Source organism: Tursiops truncatus, chromosome 14 (genome assembly GCF_011762595.2).
Source record: "Tursiops truncatus isolate mTurTru1 chromosome 14, mTurTru1.mat.Y, whole genome shotgun sequence".
NCBI lineage: Eukaryota > Metazoa > Chordata > Mammalia > Artiodactyla > Delphinidae > Tursiops > Tursiops truncatus.
In genome coordinates this window covers 14,876,246-14,897,125 of record NC_047047.1, presented here as the reverse complement: position 1 = coordinate 14,897,125, position 20,880 = coordinate 14,876,246, and the positions used below count along the sequence as shown (strand labels likewise).

Sequence of the window (20,880 nt, the reverse complement as noted above, 5' to 3'; positions counted from 1 at the left end):
TCCCACCCCTCTAGGTAGACAAAAAGTACCGAGCTGATCTCCCTGTGCTATGTGGCTGCTTCCCACTAGCTATTTCTTTTAAATTTGTTAGTGTATATATGTCCATGCCACTCTCTGACTTCGTCCCAGCTTACCCTTCCCCCTCCCCATGTCCACAAGTCCATTCTCTATGTCTGTGTCTTTATTCCTGTCTGCTGCAAGGTTCTTCAGAACCTTTTTTTTTTTTTAGATTCCATATATATGTGTTAGTGTACGGTATTTGTTTTTCTCTTTCTGACTTACTTCACTCTGTATGACAGACTCTAGGTCCATCCACATCACTACAAATAACTCGATTTCCTTTTTCTTTATAGCTGAGTAATATTCCATTTTATATATTTGTCACAACTTCTTTCATTCATCTATCCATTCATCTGTTGAAGGACATGTAGGTTACTTTCATGCCATAGCTATTGTAAATACAGCTGCAATGAACATTGTGGTACATGACTCTTTTTGAATTACAGTTTTCTCAGGGTATATGCCCAGTAGTGGGATTGCTGGGTAGTTCTACTCTTAGATTTTAAGGAACCTCCAGACTGTTCTCCATAGTGGCTGTATCAATTTACATTCCCACCAACAGTGCAAGAGGGTTCCCTTTTCTCCACACCTTCTCCAGCATTTATTTGTAGATTTTTGATGATGGCCATTCTGACCGTTGTGAGGTGATACCACACTGTAGTTTTGATTTGCATTTCTCTAATGATTACTGATGTGGAGCATCCTTTCATGTGTTTCTTGGCAATCTGTATATCTTCTTTGGAGAAATGTCTATTTAGGTCTTCTGCCCATTTTTGGATTGGGTTGTTTGTTGTTTGATATTGAGCTGCATGAGCTTCTTGTATATTTTGGAGATTGATCCTTTGTCAGTTGCTTCATTTGCAAATATTTTCTCCCATTCTGAGGGTTGTCTTTTGGTCTTGTTTATGGTTTCCTTTGCTGTGCAAAAGCTTTTAAGTTTCCTTAGGTCTCATGTCTTTATTTTTGTTTTTATTTCCATTTCTCTAGGAGATGGGTCAAAAAGGATCTTGCAGTGATTTATGTCATAAAGTGTTCTGTCTATGTTTTTCTCTAAGAGTTTTATAGTGTCTGGCCTTACATTTAAGTCTTTAATCTATTTTGAGTTTATTTTTGTGTATGGTATTAGGGAGTGTTCATATTTCACTCTTTTACATGTAGCTGTCCAGTTTTCCCAGCACACTTATTGAAGAGGCTGTCTTTTCTCCATTGTATATCCTTGCCTCCTTTATCAAAGATAAGGTGACTATATGTGTGTGGGTTTATCTCTAGGCTTTCTATTCTGTTCCATTGATCTATATTTCTGTTCTTGTGCCACTACCATACTTTCTTGATTACTATAGCTTTGTAGTATGGTCTGAAATCTGGGAGGCTGCTTCCTCCAGCTCTGTTTTTCTTTCTCAAGATTGCTTTGACTATTCAGGATCATTTTTGTTTCCATACATATTGTGAAATTTGTGGTTCTAGTTCTGTGAAAAATGCCATTGGTAGTTTGATGGGGATTGCATTGAATCTGTTCATTGCTTTGGGTAGTACAGTCATTTTCACAATGTTGATTCTTCCAATCCAAGAACATGGTATATCTCTCCATCTGTTTGTATCATCTTGAATTTCTTTCATCAGTGTCTTATAGTTTTCTGCATGCAGGTCTTTTGTCTCCTTAGGTAGGTTTATTCCTAGGTATTTTATTCTTTTTGTTGCAATGGTAAATGGAAATGTTTCCTTCATTTCTCTTTCAGATTTTCATCATTAGTGTATAGGAATGCAAGAGATTTCTGTGCATTAGTTTTGTATCCTGCTACTTTACCAAATTCATTGATTAGCTCTAGTAGTTTTCTGGTAGATTAGATCTGGTAGTTTTCTGGTGGCATCTTCAGGATTCTCTATGTATAGTATCATGTCATCTGCAAACAGTGACAGTTTTACTTCTTCTTTTCCGATTTGGATTCCTTTTATTTCTTTTTCTTCTCTGATTGATGTGGCTAAAACATCCAAAACTACATTGAATAATAGTGGTGAGCGTGGACAACCTTGTCTTTTTCCTGATCTTAGTGGAAATGATTTCAGTTTTTCACCATTGAGAATGATGTTGGCTGTAGGTTTGTCATATATGACCTTTATTATCTTTAGGTAAGTTACCTATGCCTACTTTCTGGAGGGTTTTTATCATAAATCAGTGTTTAATTTTGTTGAAAGCTTTTTCTGCATCTATTGAGATGATCATATGGTTTTTATTCTTCAATTTGTTAATATGGTTTATCTCATTTTTGATTTGCATATATTGAAGAATCCTTTCATTCCTGGGATAAACCCTACTTGATCATGCTCTATGATCCTTTTAATGTGCTGTTGGATTCTGTTTGCTAGTATTTTGTTGAGGAATTTTGCATGTATGTTCATCAGTGTTATTGGCCTGTAGTTCTTTTTTTGTGACATTTTGTCTGGTTTTGGTATCAGGGTGATGGTGGCCTTGTAGAATGAGTTTGGGAGTGTTCCTGCCTCTGCTATATTTTGGAAGGGTTTGCGAAGGATAGGTATTAGCTCTTCTCTAAATGTTTGATAGAATTTGCCTGTGAAGCCATCTGGACTTTGGTCCTGGACTTTGGTTTGTTGGAAGATTTTCAATCAGTTTCAATTTCAGTGCTTGTGATTGGTCTCTTTATATTTTCTATTTCTTCCTGGTTCAATCTCGGAAGGTTGTGCTTTTCTAAGAATTTGTCCATTTCTTCCAGGTTGTCCATTTTATTGGCATATAGTTGCTTGCAGTAATCTCTCATGATTCTTTGTATTTCTGCAATGTCAGTTGTTACTTCTCCTTTGTCATTTCTAATTCTATCGATTTGAGTCTTCTCCCTTTTTTTCTTGATGAGTCTGTCTAATGGTTTATCAATTTTGTTTATCTTTTCAAAGAAACAGCTTTTAGATTTATTGATCTTTGCTATCATTTCATTCCTTTTTCATTTATTTATGATCTGATCTTTATGATTTCTTTCCTTCTGCTAACTTTGGCTTTTGTTTGTTCTTCTTTCTCTAGTTCCTTTAGATGTAAGGTTAGGTTGTTTATTTAAGGTTTTTCTTGTTTCTTGAGGTAGGATTGTATTGCTATAAACTTCCCTCTTAGAACTGTTTTCACTGCATACCATAGGCTTTGGGCCATCGTGTTTTCATTATCATTTTTTTCTAGGTATTTTTTGATTTCCTCTTTGATGTCTTCAGTGAACTCTTGGGTATTTAGTAGTGTATTGTTTAGCGTCCAGGGTTTGTATTATTTACAGATTTTTTTCCTGTAATTGATATGTAGTCTCATAGTTTTGTGGTCAGAAAAGATACTTGATACAATTTCAATTTTCTTAAATTTTCCAAGGCTTGATTTGTGACCCAAGGTATGATCTATCCTGGAGAATGTTCCATGAGCACTTGAGAAGAAAGTGAATTGTTTTGTTTTTGGATGGAATATCCTATAAATATCAGTTAAGTCCATCTAGTTTAATGTGTCCTTTAAAGCTTGTGTTTCCTTATTTATTTTCATTTTTGATTATCTGTCCATTGGTGAAAGTGGGGTGTTAAAGTCCCCTACCATCATTATGTTACTGTCAATTTCCCCTTTTATGGCTGTTAGCATTTGCCTTATGTATTGAGTTGCTCCTATGTTGGCTACATAAATATTTACAACTGTTATATCTTCTTCTTGGATTGATCCCTTGATCGTTATGTAGTGTCCTTCTTTGTCTCTTGTAATAGTCTTTATTTTAAAGTCTATTTTCTCTGATATAAGAATTGCTACTCCAGCTTTCTTTTCATTTCCATTTGCATAGAATGTCTTTTTCCATCCCCTCACTTTCAGTCTGTATGTGTCCCTAGGTCTGAAGTGGGTCTCCTGTAGACAGCATATATATGGGTCTTGTTTTTGTATCCATTCAGTGAGCCTGTGACTTTTGGTTGGAACATTTAAACCATTTACATTTAAGGTATTTATCGATATGTATATTCCTATTACCATTTTCTTAATTGTTTTGGGTTTGTTATTGTAGGTCTTTTCCTTCTCTTGTGTTTCCTGCCTAGAGAAGTTCCTTTAGCATTTGTTGTAAAGCTGGTTTGGTGGTGCTGAATTCTCTGAGCTTTTGTTTGTCTGTAAAGGTCTTAATTTCTCCATTGACTCTGAATGAGATCCTTGCTGGGTAGAGTAATCTTGGTAGTAGGTTTTTCCCTTTCATCACTTTAAGTATATCCTGCCACACCCTTCTGGCTTGCGGAGTTTCTGCTTAAAGTTCAGCAGTTAACCTTATGGGGATTCCCTTGTATGTTATTTGTTGCTTTTCCCTTGCTGATTTTAATATTTTTCTTTGTATTTAATTTTTGACAGTTTTATTAATATGTGTCTTGGCATGTTTCTCCTTGGATTTATCCTTTATGGGACTCTCTGCACTTCCTGGACTTGACTGACTATTTTCTTTCCCATATTAAGGAAGTTTTCAACTGTAATCTCTTCAAATATTTTCTCATTCCCTTTCTTTTCTCTTCTTCTTCTGGGACCCTTATAATTTGAATGTTGATGCACTCAATGTTGTCCCAGAGGTCTCTGAGACTGTCCTCAATTCTTTTCATTCTCTTTTATTTATTCTGCTCTACGGTACTTATTTCCACTATTTTATCTTCCAGGTCACTTATCCATTCTGTCTCAGTTATTCTGCTATTGATTCCTTCTAGAGAATTTTTAATTTCATTTATTGTGTTGTTCATCATTCTTTGTTTGCTCTTTAGTTTTTCTAAGTCCTTGTTAATCCTTTCTTTTATTCTCCATTATATTTCCAAGAGTTTGGATCATCTTTACTATTTTTACTCTGAATTCTTTTTCAGGTATACTGCCTATTTCCTCTTCATTTGTTTGGTCTGGTGAGGTTTTACCTTGCTCCTTCAACTGCTGTATATTTCTCTCTCTTCTCATTTTGCTTAATTTACTGCATTTGGGGTCTCCACTTCACAGGCTGCTGGTTCGTACTTCCCATTGTTTTTGGTGTCTGCCTCCAGTGGGTAAAGTTGGTTCAGTGGGTTGTGTAGGCTTCCTGGTGGAGGGGAGTGGTGCCTGTGTTCTGGTGGATGAGGCTGGATCTTGTCTTTCTGGTGGGCAGGACCATGTCCTGTTGTGTGTTTCAGGGTGTCTGTGAACTTATTATGATTTTAGACAGTCTCTCTGCTAATGGGTGGGGCTGTGTTCCTTTCTTGCTAGTTCTTTGGCATGGGTGTCCAGCACTGGAGCTTGCTGGTCATTGAGTGGATCTAGTTCTTAGCATTGAGACGGAGATCTCTGGGACAGCTCTCGCTGATTGATATTACTGTGGCCAGGAGGTCTCTGGTGGTCCAATGTCCTGACTCTGGTCTCCCACCTCAGAGCCTCAGGCCTGACACCCAGCCAGAGCACCAAGACCCTGTCAGCCACATGGCTCAAAAGAAAATGGAGGAAAGAAAGAAAACTAAAATAAAGTTATTAAAATAAAAATTTTTTTGTTAAAATTAAAAAAATTAAATAAAGAAAGAAGAGAGCAACCAAACCAATAAACAAATCCACCTATAAAAAGAAGCACTAAAACCTAAACTAAAGGGAAAAAAATCAAACAGACAGAACCCTAGAACAAATCGTAAAAGCAAACCTATACAGACAATATCTCCAAAGAAGCATACAGATACACACTCACAAAAAGAGAAAATGGAAAACATATATATATATATATATATATATATATATATATATATATATATATATATGAAAAACAAAGGAAGAGAGCAACCAAATCAATAAACAAATCTAATGATAGTAAGCTCTATATACTAAACTAAGATAAACATAAAACCAGAAATAAGTTAGATGCAGAAAGCAAACCCCAAGTCTACATTTGCTCTCAAAGTCCACCGCCTCAATTATGGGATGATTTGTTGTCTATTCAGGTATTCCACAGATGCAGGGTACATCAAGTTGATTGTGGAGATTTAATCCGCTGCTTCTGAGGCTGCACAGAGAAATTTCCCTTTCTCTTCTTTGTTCACACAGCTCCTGGGGTTCAGTTTTGGATTTGGCCCCACCTCTGCATGTAGGTCACCCTCTGGTGTCTGTTCTTTGCCCAGACAGGAGGAGGTTAAAGGAGAAGCTGATTAGGGAGCTCTGGCTCACTCAGGCCTGGGATAGGGAGGGGTACAGAATGCAGGGCGAGCCTGCGGCAGCAGAGACCAGCCTGACGTTGCACCAGCCTGAGGCGTGCCATGTGTTCTCCCGGGGAAGTTGTCCCTTCATCACGGGACCCTGGCAGTGGCGGATTGCACAGGCTCCCAGGAAGGGAGGTGTGGATAGTGACCTGTTCTTGCACACAGGCTTTATGGTGGCTGCAGCAGCAGCCTTAGCATTTCATGCCTGTCTCTGGTGTCTGCACTGATAGCTGCGGCTCGCGCCCGTCTCTGGAGCTCATTTAGGCAGTGCTTTGAATCCCCTCTCCTTGCGCACCCCGAAACAATGGTCTCTTGCATCTTAGGTAGTTCCAGACTTTTTCCCAGACTCCCTCCTGGCTAGCTGTGGCACAATATCCCCCTTAAGGCTGTGTTCACACAGCCAACCCCCATCGTCTCCCTGGGATCTGATCTTGAAAGCCCGAGCCTCAGCTCCCAGCCCCAACTCACTCCAGCAGGGTTCCACCGGTGAAGGGGTTTCCTACTGTGCGGAAATATTTCCTCCTTCACAGCTCCCTCCCCGATGTGCAGGTCCTGTCCCTATTCTTTGTCTCTGTTTCGTCTTTTTTCGTTTTCCCTACCTGGGTACGCGAGGAGTTTCTTGCCTTTTGGGAAGTCTGATGTCTTCTGCCAGTGTTCAGTAGGTGTTTTGTAGGAGTTGTTCCACATGTAGATGTATTTTTTATGTACTTGTGGGGAGGAAGGTGATCTGCACGTCTTACTCCTCTGCCATCTTGAAGGGCCCCCTGAGGTATAGATTTTAATGTCTCCTCTTTCATTTCTGATTTTATTTCTTTGCATCATCTCTCTTTTTTTTCTTAGTCTAGCTAAAGGTTTGTTTATCTTTTCAGAAAAAAAGCTCTTAGTTTCATTGATCTTTTCTATTGTTTTTCTGTTCTCTATTTTTTTTATTTCCACCCTGATCCTTGTTATTTCCTTTCTTCTGCTAACTCTGGGCTTAGCTTGTTCTCCTTTTCTAGTTCTTTGTTGTGTAAAGTCAAGTTGTTTATTTGAGGTCTTTCTATTTTCTTAATATATCCATTTATTACTATAAACTTCCCTCTCAGAACTACTTTTGCAGCATCTCATCGGTTTTGGTGTGCTGTGTTTCCATTTTTATTTGTTTCAAGGTATTTATTTTTATTTCCCTTTGATTTCCTCTATAAGCCATTGGTTGTTCAGGAGTGTGGTGTTTAGTTTCCAAATATTTGTAAATTTTCCATCTTTCCTCTTGTTGTTGATTTCTATTTTCATACCATTGTAGCTGGAAAAGATAATATGATTTCAGACTTCTTAAACTTGTTAAGACTTCTTTTGTGGCCTATCATATGATCTATCCTGGGGAATGTTCTGCGTGCACTTGAAAAGAATGTGTATTTTGCTGCTATTGTATGCAATGTTTAAAGCCCCAGCTTATGGCAAAGCTCACAGTTTCTGTGCAACCAACCTCCTGGAGATTTTCCCACCTCCAAGGCATGAAAACAGCTTCTTCAGATTTTCTTGCAACCTTTCTCTGTCTAGGGTTCATATACAGTCCACTGGGTTAGAAATAGGTAAGAAACTAGGCTGTTCACTCCATCTTTAATCTCCCCATTCCCTCCACCAACTACCACACAAACATCCTCTCCCTCTTCTATCATCTAAGATATAAGCCCTAAAGGATATCATTGCCTCTAAAGACTCATCTGTTTACCCAATAGACCAGACAGGTATATACATGTATGATCCAACTTGAGAAAGAATGCCCTTAGCACTCTTGTAATATTTGTGTCTTTGGAAAATTTCTAAGTTCTAAGGAAATATAAAGAATTATATTTTGTCACTCAAATAGAAATCTGAATATACATGGGGTTTTGTGATTTGTTTTTTCATTGTTTCTGTCTCTCCTTTTCTTTCCCCATTTGGGTCCCACCCATATTCTGCTAAGGTGTCACTGTATCAAAAATTATTGATAGGAAGATAACATAAGATCTCTATATCAGAAAATTAAATAGTACATTTTGCTTATTATATTTTAAAAGGTAGAAGTGTCCAAGTTTGAAGCTTTGGAAGAAGTTAGTGCTGAATTGAAGCTCAAACAATTGCTCTGGGATTCTTTATCTGAATGGGATCAACTCCAACAAGAATGGTTACAGGTAAAAAAAAACAACAACTTTCATTTCTTAAATCATTTTTGTATTATTTAACCTTAGAATCCTAATGGTATGAATTATAGTTTTTTAAAAAAATAAGCTGGTGTATTCTTAATTTCAGCAAAACATGCAGTGTTATTTTATGGGAATTATTATCAGCTTTCTGGTGAAATGCACAATGGTCTTTCTGCCACATAAGTCTTTAAGTACCACAGAGAAGACTACATTATTGTAAGGCAGGTTTCTCAGGTCCTCCAAATAAGATAACTAAATGAAGGAGTCATCAAAGGACCTCACAGCATGGCATTTAACTTCTTTGTGGTTTCTGAACACAATGTTGTCCCAACACACTACAGCCAAGTGTTATTAAGGTTTGTAGGATTTTATTCATGATCTACACACATTAGATTTCTGTTAGCCTAGGTTCTGTTTTTATTGTCCTTTTTTTAATTAATTAATTTATTTATTTTTATAATATTGTGAAAGAACTTGACTCATTGAAGGAACATGGTAAGTGTTTTTTTTTTTTTTGGATGTTAGGGGTAGGAGTTTAATTAATTAATTTATTTTTGCTGTGTTGGGTCTTCGTTTCTGCGCGAGGGCTTTCTCTAGTTGTGGCAAGTGGGGGCCACTCTTCATTGCAGTGCGCGGGTCTCTCATTATTGCAGCCTCTCTTGTTGCAGAGCACAGGCTCCAGACGCGCAGGCTCAGTAGTTGTGGCTCACGGGCCCAGCCGCTCCACGGCTTGTGGGATCCTCCCAGACCAGGTCTCGAACCCGTGTCCCCTGCATTAGCAGGCAGATTCTCAACCACTGCGCCACCAGGGAAGCCCTTATTGTCCTTTTAAAAAAAAAAAAAAGAAAGAAAGAAAGAAAGCCCTTTTGTTCCCTGTGATAGAATAGAATCCCAGTAATGAGATCCAGGATCTTCCCTTGAGAGCTTAATAGTAAATTCTAGTAATAGTAAATTAGGGGACCAGGTATCATAGGGTTTGGTTTTTAGGGTCTACCCTTGCGTTCAAACCTTAACAAGTGTCAGCCCTCTAGGAGGCAGAATAGATGACCATCTGTTCTTTCAAGTGTGATATGGACATGTAAGAAATACCATCAACTTCACAAATATTGTTTTACACTTGCTTGTTCAGCTTCCCTATGCTGGTGCCTATAATTAGAAGTCACATATCTGGGCACAGTGATGCAAGAATGTTTCCCAGATAATGTTCTAGGTGCAGTAGATACCAGTGGAGAATAAAAAGGACAAAGTCCAAACCCTCACAGAATTTGCCTTTCAGTGGAGAAAGTGGAAAATAAACAAACATATATATACTATTATATCAGAGAATTTTAAGTGCTTTTGTGTAACTCATTTATCACTTATCTCAGAATTAGAAAATGCTCCTGAGTAGTAAAGAAGAAGCTTAGAGAGTTTTCTGATTACCACCATAGATTAGAGCAGTAGCTTCTAAAGTGGGACAAATTTACCATAGGAAGTATACAAAAAGACCCATTAGGGAGCAAAAAGAAAATGTTGAATCCAGAAAAAAAAATGAATGTTTATAAATTTTCTTTTTTTAAAATTGAGGCATATTTGACATGTTAGTTTCAGGTGTAAAATATAATGATCCAATATTTCTGTATATTGCACAGTGATCACCACAATAAGTTCAGTTAACATTTGTCACCTTACATAGTTACAAAACTTTTTTTCTTATGAGAATATTCAAGATCTATTCTCTTAGCAGCTTTCAAATATGCAATACAGTGTTATTAACTATAGTCACTGTGCTGTACATTACATTCCCATGATTTATTTATTTTATAACTGGAAGTTTGTACATTTTGACCTCCTTCACTTATTTCACACACACACACCCCTCCTCTGGAAACTACCAATTTGTTCTGTTTTAGTTGTTTTGTTTTGTTTTGCTTTAGGTTCTACATATGAGTTATTCTGTTGTTTTGTTTGCTTTTGGATTCCATATACAAGTGGGGTCATATGGTATTTGTCTTTCTTTGTCTGACTTATTTCACTTTACGTAAAGCCCTCATGGTCCATCTATGTTGTCAAAAATGACAAGGTTTCATTCTTTTTATGGCTGAATAATAGCCTATTGTATACATATACTACATTTTCTTCATCCATTCATCCACTGGTGGCCACTTAGTTTGTTTCCATTTCTTGGCTATTGTAAATAATGCTGCTATGAACTTGGGTGTCTGTATATCTTTTTGAATCAGTGTTTTTGCTTTCTTAGGATAAATAATCAGAAATGGAATTGCTGAATCATATGATAGTTCTATTTTTAATTTTTTGAGGAATCTTAATACTGTTTTCCATATGGCTGTTGTGCCAATTTACATTTCTGTTAGCAATGCACAAGTGTTCCTTTTTCTCCACATCTTTGCCAACACTGGTTCTATTTTGTCTTTCTGATACTAAAATTCTAACAGGAGTGAGGCAGTATTTCATTGTGGTTTTGATTTTAATTTCCCAGTGATTAATGATGTTGAGCATTTTTTCATGTACCTGTTGGACATCTGTTACGTCTTCTTTGGAAAAAATATCTATTCAGATCCTTTGCCCTATTTTTAATCAGGTTGTTTTTCTGCTATTGAGTTCTTTATATATTCTGGATATTAACCCCTTATCAGCTATATAATTTGCAAATTTTTTCTCCCATTAAGTATAGCTTTCCTTTTCATTTTGTTCATGCTTTCCTTTGCTGTGCAGAAGCTTTTTAGTTAGATGTAGTTGCTTATTTTACTTTTGTTGCCTTTGCTTTTGGTGTCAAATCCAAAATATTGTTGCCAAGACCCACCTCAAGGAGCTTACTGCCTATATTTTCTTCTAGGAGTTTTTAGGTTTCAGGTCTTAGGTTCAAATCTTTAATCCATTTTGAGTTATTTTTGTGTGTGGTCCAGTTTCATTCCTTTGCCTCTAGCTGTCCAATTTTCCCAACACCATTTATTGAGAGACTGTCCTTCCCCCATTGTATATTCTTGACTCCTTTCTTGTAAATTAATTGACCATACATGTGTGGGTTTATTTTTGGGCTTTCTCTTCTGTTCCATTAATCTATGTGTCTGTTTTTGTGCCAGTACTATGCTGTTTTGATGACTATAACTTTGGATAGTTGGATAATCTGAAATCAAGGAATTGATACCTCCATCTTTTTTATTCTTTCTCAAGATTGCTTTGGCTATTCTGAGTCTTTTGTGGTTCCATACAAATTTTAGGATTGTTTGTTGTATTTCTGTGAAAAATACCACTGGAATTTTGATAGGGATTGTATTGAATCTGTAGATTTCTTTAGGTGGTATAAACATCTTAACAATATTAATCCTTCCAATCCATGAGCATGGAATATCTTTTCATTTTTACAAATTTTCTATTACCATCAATCCATATGCCCATCTGACATAATATATGTGTACACTTACATGTTTATGTAACTGAGAAATATATTTATAAATACATGCATACATTGGAATGCATGTTTAAATCAGTTATATTAAAGGGCTACATGATCAAATAATAGGAGACTACTTGGTGAGACATTTCTAGGTCACAAGAGTAAACATTAGCTATTTGTAACTTTACAATGGTTGGCCCTCTAGAATAAATTACAGGGATTGCAATACTGCATTTGGTGATATGGGAGAAAATGATATGAGTGTAATAAACAAACAATGCCTGATACACTATTAGAAATCTTAATAAGTAGAGCCATTTCCAAAATATAGAGTCAACTTGGTTTAACAACATAGCTATCAGAAAATGTGAGTAGAGTAAAAAAAATTTACTATTTCAAGTTTGCCTTTTATCATATGTCTTAACTTCTTTGTTTTCCCCTCAATTTTCATAGTCTAAATTTGACTGCCTGGATCCAGAATTTCTAAACAGTCAAGTTTCCAAATATGCCAAATTTGTGACTCAATTGGAAAAAGGCTTGCCACCCAACAGTGCAGTGCCCCAGCTAAAAAGTAAGGTGGAAAATATGAAAGAAAAGGTAAGTTTAGTAGAAATTATTTCCAAAACTCCAGGTCAATCAGTTACTACTTGATGCTAATGAGACCAAAGCCAGGAATTCTTCTCTGTTTAAATTAGTCAGCTTTGCAGAGAGAAGAAACAACAGACAAATTCAGCTACTGTATTGCAGAGGCACAGACTGCATCCCTCTCTTCAACTGGCCAAATCATGCAATTGATTTTTATGAGAATTCTAGTTGTTTCTCATTCTCACCAGCACTTGTTATCAATAGGGAGTTTATTTATTTGGTTTGGTTTGGTTTTCATTTTAACCTTTCTAATAAATGTGTGGTACAGTCTCATAATCGTGATGATTTACCTTTTTCTAATGATTAGTAATGTTGAACATCTTTTCCCATGTCCATTTGCCATCCATCTACCTTCTTTGCTGAAATGTCTGTTTGAATATTAGCCCAATTTTTAATTGGGTTGTTTGTTTTGTTATTAGTGAGTTTTCAGAGTTCTCTTTTTTTGGAACTTTAAAATCTATATTTTATTTAATTTTTGACACATAGAGAACAGTGTCCATTGGCAACGATGATCCTTGTTCATTCATTCTTCTGTTGACTCTCAAATAGTAATTAAATAGTACTCAGAAAGTAATGGTAAAAGAGACTACCAGCTTGAAAATTTGTAACACAAATGATATTTGACACACCAAAAAGTTTTTATACATTTTACACAGCAGAAGTTTTTAGAATTTACATTCTAAAGACATTAGGGTCTAACAATTCATAGAAGAACAGCAAAGATTTTTTTTAATTTTTATTTTATATTGGAGTATAGTTGATTAACAATGTTGTGTTATATAGTCATGATATAAGTCCTTTTTCAAATATGTAACTTGATAATTGTTTTCCCGGTCAGTGGCTTGTCTTTTTAGTCCCTAAACAGTGACTTTCACAGAACAAAAGGCTTAAATTTGATAAAAGTCCAAGTAATATTTTTTTCTTTTACAGATTATCTTTTTAGTATAGAATCTAAAAACTTTTGCCAAACCTAAAGGTCACACAGAGTTTCTTCTGTATTTTCTTCTGGAAGTTTTTTAGTGTTGCTTTTTTTTAAAATTAAAGTATATGATTTGAGTTATTTACATTTTTACATATGGATATTCAGTTGATCCAGAACCATTGTTTGAAAAAAGTATTCTTTCTCCATTGTTTGCCTTTTCATCTTTGTCAAAAGTCAGCTGACCATATTTTTTAGTCTGTTTCTGGACTCTCTATTCTGTTTGGTTGTTCTGTAAGTCTATTCTTTCACCAATACCATGCTCTCTTGATAACTATAGCTAGTAAGTCTTGAAATCAGGTAGTGTTAAGTTCTCCAACTTGTTCTTCTTTTTCACAATTTTGTCAATTCTGATTCCTTTACCTTTTCATGTAAATGTTAGAATTAGCTTATCATATGTATAAAAAATTGCTGGGATTTTGGGTGGACTGTGTCAAATCAATAGATCAATTTCCAGAGAATTGACATCTTAACAAGATTGAATTTTCTAATCTGTTACCTGCCTATCCCTTTATTTAGTTAGGTCTTCTTTTATTTCTTTTCATTAACATTTTGTAATTTTCAGTGTACAGATTATGCACATATTTAAAACTAAGTATTCTTTTATGGTATCTTAAATTATATTTTTTTTCATTTCAAATTCTAAGTGTTCATTGCTGGTATGTAGGAATACTATTGACCTTTGTATATTGATCTTATATCCTGTGATCTTAATAAATTCACTTTTTAATTTTAGGAGATTTTTGTACATTATTCAGAATTTTCAACATAGAAAATGATTTCAACTGTGAATAAAGACAATTTTATTTCTTCCATTACAATCTGTGTGCCTTTTATTTCTTTTTCTTGCCTTGTTGCACTGGCCAGGATTTACTGTACGATATTGAATAGGAGTGGTGAGAGAAAACATCCTTGTCCTTTTCCGTATCTTAGAGGGGAAATATTCAGTCTCTTTTTAAGTATGATGTTAGTCAAATTTTTTTATAGATGCCCTATATTAAGATAACAGTTTCATAGTTTCCTGAGAGGTTTCTTTTTTTTATCATAGATGGGTGTTGATAATTATCAAATGATTTTTCTATGCCTATGATCATATGGTTTTTCTTCTTTAGTCTATTAACATGGTGAATTACATCTATCAGTGGTCAAATATTGAAGCAGGCTTGAATTCCTGAACTGAACCTCACTTGGGTCGTGATGTACTATACTCTTTTATATTGCTGGATTCAAATTACTAATATTATTTGAGGATGTTTTTGCACCTATATTCATGAGGGACATTGATCTTTAGTTTTCTTTTCTTGTAACATCATTGTGTGGTTATGAGTTAATACTGCCTCATAAAATGACTTGGGGAGTGTTCCTTCCTCTTCTATTTTCTGCAGGAGATTATACAGAATTAGTATTATTTTTCACTTAGATGTTTGGTAGAATTCAAGAGTGAAACTATCTGAGCTTGAAGTTTTCTCTTTTGGAGGGATTTTAACAAAAAATTGAATTTCATTCATACAAAATGATGGACAAACCCACAGCCAATATCATCCTCAATGGTGAAAAACTGAAACCATTTGCACTAAGATCAGGAAAAAGACAAGGTTGCCCACTCTCACCACTATGATTCAACATAGTTTTGGAAGTTTTAGCCACAGCAATCAGAGAAGAAAAAGAAAAAAAAGGAATCCAAATCAGAAAAGAAGAAGTAAAGCTGTCACTGTTTGCAGATGACATGATACTATACATACAGAATCCTAAAGATGCTACCAGAAAACTGCTAGAGCTAATCAAGGAATTAGGTAAAGTAGCAGGATACAAAATTAATGCACAGAAATCTCTGGCATTCCTATACACTAATGGTGAAAAATCTGAAAGTGAAATCAAGAAAACACTCCCATTTACCATTGCAACAAAAAGAATAAAACATCTAGGAATACACCTACCTAAGGAGACAAAAGACCTGCATGCAGAAAATTATAAGACACTGATGAAAGAAATTAAAGGTGATACAAAAAGATGGAGAGATATACCATGTTCTTGGACTGGAAGAATCAACATTGTGAAAATAACTGTACTACCCAAAGCAATGTACAGATTCAATGCAATCCCTATCAAACTACCACTGGCATTTTTCACAGAACTAGACCAAAAATTTTTACAATTTGTATGGAAACTCAAAAGACCCCAAATAGCCAAAGCAACCTTCAGAAAGAAAAATGAAGCTGGAGGAATCAGGCTCCCAGACTTCAGACTATACTACAAAGCTACAGTAATCAAGACAGTATGGTACTGGCACACAAACAGAAATATAGATCAATGGAACAGGATAGAAAGCCCAGAGATAAACCCACGCACATATGGTCACCTTATGTTTGATAAAGGAGGCAAGAATATACAACAGAGAAAAGACAGCCTCTTCAATAAGTGGTGCTGGGAAAACTGGACACCTACATGTAAAAGAATGAAATGTGAACACTCCCTAGCACCATACACAAAAATAATCTCAAAATGGATTAAAGACCTAAATGTAAGGCCAGACACCGTCAAACTCTTAGAGGAAAACATAGGCAGAACACTCTATGACATAAATTACAGCAAGATCCTTTTTGACCCACTGCCTAGAGAAATGGAAATAAAAACAAAAATAAACAAATGGGACCTAATGAAACTTCAAAGCTTTTGCACAACAAAGGAAACCATAAACAAGACCAAAAGACAACCCTCAGAATGGGCAAAAATATTTGCAAATGAAGCAACTGACAAAGGATTAATCTCCAAAACATACAAGCAACTCATGCAGCTCAATATCAAAAAAAGCAAACAACCCAATCCAAAAATGGGCAGAAGACCTAAATAGACATTTCTCCAAAGAGGATATACAGATTGCCAACAAACACATGAAAGAATGCTCAACATCATTAATCATTAGAGAAACGAAAATCAAATCTACAATGAGATATCATCTCACACCAATCAGAATGGCCATCATCAAAAAGTCTACAAACAATAATTGCTGGAGAAGGTGTGGAGAAAAGGGAACCCTCTTGCACTGTTGGTGGGAATGTAAATTGATACAGCCATTATGGAGAACAGTAAGGATGTTCCTTAAAAAACTACAAATAGAAGTACCATATGACCTAGCAATGCCACTACTGGGCATATAGCCTGAGAAAACCATAATTCAAAAAGAGTCATGTACCGCAATGTTCATTGCAGCTCTATTTACAATAGCCAGGACATGGAAGCAACCTAAGTGTCCATCAACAGATGAATGGGTAAAGAAGATGTGGCACATATATGGAATGGAATATTACTCAGCCATAAAGGAAACGAAATTGAGTTATTTGTAGTGAGGTGGATGGACCTAGAGTCTATCACACGGAGTGAAGGAAGTCAGAAAGAGAAAAACAAATACCGTATGCTAACATATATATGGAATCTAAAAAAAAAAATTGGTCATGAAGAATCTAGGGGCAAGACAGGAATAAAGATGCAGGCCTACTAGAGAATGGACTTGAGGATATGGGGCGGGGGAAGGGTAAGCTGGGACAAAGTGAGAGAGTGGCATGGACATATATACACTACCAAATGTAAAATAATAGCTAGTGGGAAGCAGCCACATAGCACAGGGAGACCAGCTCAGTGCTTTGTGACCACCTAGATGGGTGGGATAGGGAGGGTGGGAGGGAGGGAGACGCAAGAGGGAAGAGATATGTGGATATATGTATATGTATAACTGATTCACTTTGTTATAAAGCAGAAACTAACACACCATTGGAAAGCAATTATACTCCAATAAAGATGTTGAAAAAAAACATGAAAAAAAATTTTTAAATAAAAAATAAAATAAAATAGATTCTCTATTGTTGGTGAAAAAAAGAAAAAAAAATTACGGCTTATATCAAAGATACACAGAAATCAAGTGAAAGAATTTTCAATGGCCCAAGTTGTAATGATTTGACCAAACAATAAATAATACAATATTGTGTTATAACCCAAATTATAAAATAAATATCCATGAATTCATATTGACATAAGTAAACAACTGAGTGGATGAATAGATAGATAAATAGGTAGATAGATAGACAAAGGATAAAAGACAAATCTTCTACAAAGAAAAATTCCAAATAACTTATGAGGATACTGCATCTCAAGACAGTGGAGCTTTATTTATTTTGATGCTCCATTGTTAGATGTATTCACGCTTAGTATTACTATTTCTTCTTGGAGAATTGACCCTCTTATCATTTACATATTTTCCCTCTTTATTTTTTATAAGATTTCTTCTTCTGAAGTCTGCATTATCTGAAATTAATATAGTTAGTACAGATTTCTTTTAGAGTTTTCATGATATTACTTTCTCCATTTTTTCACTTTTAACTTTTCTATGTCTTTATATTTAAAGTATTTCTTGAACAGCATATAATTGGTTCCTGCTTTTTTATCCAATCTGATTTTTAAAAAGTCTTTTAAATGACATGTTTAGACCATTAATATTTAGAATATTATTTGTATGGTTGGATTAAAATTGTCATCATGCTGGTTTTTTATTTGTTTGTTGTTTCTTTTTTCCTCTTTTTCTTTCCTCTCTTGATTTAATTGTATATGTTTTATGATTCTGTTTTATCTTCTCTATGGAGTTGTTATTCATACTTCATTAAAGCAATTTTTAGTGGTTATCCTAGATTTAAAATATAGATTTTCAATTAATCCAAAACAACCTTCAAATAATATTATACTGCTTCATGCATAGTATAAAGAGTTTATAATACCATATTCCCAATTCTCCCTCTCATCCTTTGTATTAATGTTGTCATATATTTTACTTTTATATGTAGTATAAACACTACATGTTGCTACTATTTTTGTTTTTTATAGTTACCTTTTAGGAGAATAAAAATAGAATATGAAATTTATTTTACATCTGTTCCATTTCCAATGTTCTTCATTTCTTTGTATGGATCAAAGTTTCTGACTCATAGCATATTCATTCTGCCTGAAGAACTTCCTTTAATATTTCTTACTGAATAGGTATACTAGCAATGAACTCCCCAAATTTTTGTTTTGAGAAAGTCTTTATCCTTTATTTTGAATGATATTTTTCACTGGTATATAATTCTGAGTCGGCAGATTTTGTTTTTTCTTTCAACAATGTAAAAATATCCTTTTGTTATCTTTTTACTTGCATGATTTCTGACATAAAGTCTGCTGTAGTTCTTATCCTTGTTCTTCTGTAGATAATATGTATTTTTTGTCTGGCTGCCTTCAAATTTTTCTCTTTTTCTTGGTTTTTGGCAGTATGAAGTGTGATATGCCTGGGTGTATGTTATTATTGTTGTTTACCATTTATATTTATCCTGCTTGATATTCTCAGAGTTTCTTGGATCTCTGGTTTTGTGTCTGCCTTTAACTTTGAAAAAAATTGAGCCATTATTTCTTTGATATCTCTTCTGCTGTGTTTTCTATCTCTTTTATCCTTCTGGGATTTCTATTACATGTATGTCAGACCATCTGATATTGTACAAAGCTCAAGGATATTCTGTTCTAGGTTTGGATGGGGGCAGGGAAGTATTTCACTGTTTTTTCTCTTTGTGTATGAGTTTGGGTAATTCCTACTCACTTACCTTCAAATTCATGGATTCCTTGTCTGTGTTCATCTCATCAAAGACATTCTTTGTATCTCTTACAGTCTTCCTCATTTCTAACATTTCCATTTGATTTTTAATTATAGTTTCCATCATTTTATTGACATTTCCCTTCTGATCTTGCATGTTGTCTACCTTTTCCATTAGATCCATTAACATATTAATCACAATTAGTTTAAGTTCTATCTGTTAATTCCAACATATGTGTCAGATTTGAGTGTGATTCTGATTAATTTTGTATCTTTTGGGATGTATGTTTGCCTTGCCCTTTCACATACTTCTTAAATTGTTGTTGAAATCCAGACATCTTATGCAGAACAGTAGATACTGAAGTAAATAATTTTTATGCCTGGAAATGATCATGCCTTTCCTTCTACTTGGCCTTCTGTGTGGCATGTTATATTAAATCTGGTTAGAAATTCGGCTAGATTTGAAGTTTGGTGTCGCTGTGGTTGTCCTCAGTATACCACAGTATTCAAATTGTTCTAGTGATACCTTGTGTTTAGTTTGGACTTGTTTGCCAACGGTCATTTTTTCAATTTCTGTTTTCCCTGACCTTGGGTCATTCTTTCGTTTTATGCCCAGAGAAAATCTGTATCTTGCAGCTTTCCACTCTCTATTCCACTGTTATTTTTACTCAGTACTTGTTAGCCTGGTGGAAGAAGTGAGGAGGAATATTCCCTTGTGTTCTGATTAAGTTTCTATCCTAACAAAGCACTGTGCTCCTTTTTCACAAAATTCTGAGCTTCACAGTTGTTCCTGTCCCTCCTCCAGCTTTAGTAATATTTAGTAATATTTGTAGCCCCCAGGGACTTCACACTCTCATGCTACCCTACATTCAGTCTTAGCAACTTATTTTTAAAATTCAGCAACATCTTCTAACTAGTTTAAACGGCAACCCAAGGCATCTCTCCTAGGTAAGCAAATTCTCGGGTCCTGTTTCTTGCTGTGGAGAAAACTGTGGGTACCAGTGTCTCTTCAAATTTTGACTTCGTTGGTTTCCCTGAAGCCTCACTTTTCTGATGGGTTCAATACAAGTCATTAACTTGCAGTTTGTGCAGACTTTTCTTTGTTGTAAGAGTGTCAGTGGTGTTCTTTCCAGCTCTTTATGTGCCCAAATTGAAACCAGAAGCCTTGGGCTGTTTTTCAGATAAAAAGGATGGTGTCTCTGAGAGGGTTTGTTTTCCAGCTTCCAGTTATCATTGACCTGAGGAATCCAACTCTGAAGCCTAGACATTGGGCAGCTATTGAACAAACAGTTGATGCCACCCTAGTAGACCTTGACATTCCATTAACCTTGGAGAAGCTCTCTGAGTTGCATGTTTTTGACTTTGGCCAAGAAATCCAGGACATTTCTGGACAGGCTTCTGGAGAAGCTGCCTTAGAAACACTTCTTAAAAAGGTAAACCTGAAAAATGTATATTCTGAAGATCAGGGAATGTAAAGGTTTTCATATTCAGTGAGATCAACTTTTGTTTTATCTGAATGGGTTTTTCAACATTGCAGCTTTCACCCTCTCATTATCAGTTATCCTTGTGCTGTTTCCTTACATTTATATCATTATTATTGTTATCACCTCTATAAATATCTTCTTTCTGCTTAGCTTATAATCCAACAGGAACTTGATGGCAACAAATTTGCATGCTTTATATAAAGAACCACATACCAAGGAAGATCTCTTATGCCAAAATACATTACCTTTCAAACTTACACACTAGAGAAGATTCACTATACGAAATGCTTCAAAAGCACATTGAGAAGATTTCTCTACTTAGGATATTTAACCTCCTTACTCCAAAA

At 35.4% G+C, this 20,880-nt stretch overlaps 1 protein-coding gene across 1 annotated transcript in view; it reads left to right on the top strand.

Annotated features, from left to right (window-relative positions):
- The window catches only part of DNAH6 (dynein axonemal heavy chain 6), a 291,734-nt gene that overhangs the window by 92,706 nt on the left and 178,148 nt on the right, over positions 1-20,880 (top strand). Inside the window, exons 17-19 of the mRNA XM_019942077.3 lie at positions 8,295-8,408; positions 12,271-12,414; positions 20,270-20,482. Of these exons, the coding sequence (XP_019797636.2) occupies positions 8,295-8,408; positions 12,271-12,414; positions 20,270-20,482 (471 nt within the window). The remainder of the gene's footprint in view (positions 1-8,294; positions 8,409-12,270; positions 12,415-20,269; positions 20,483-20,880) is intronic.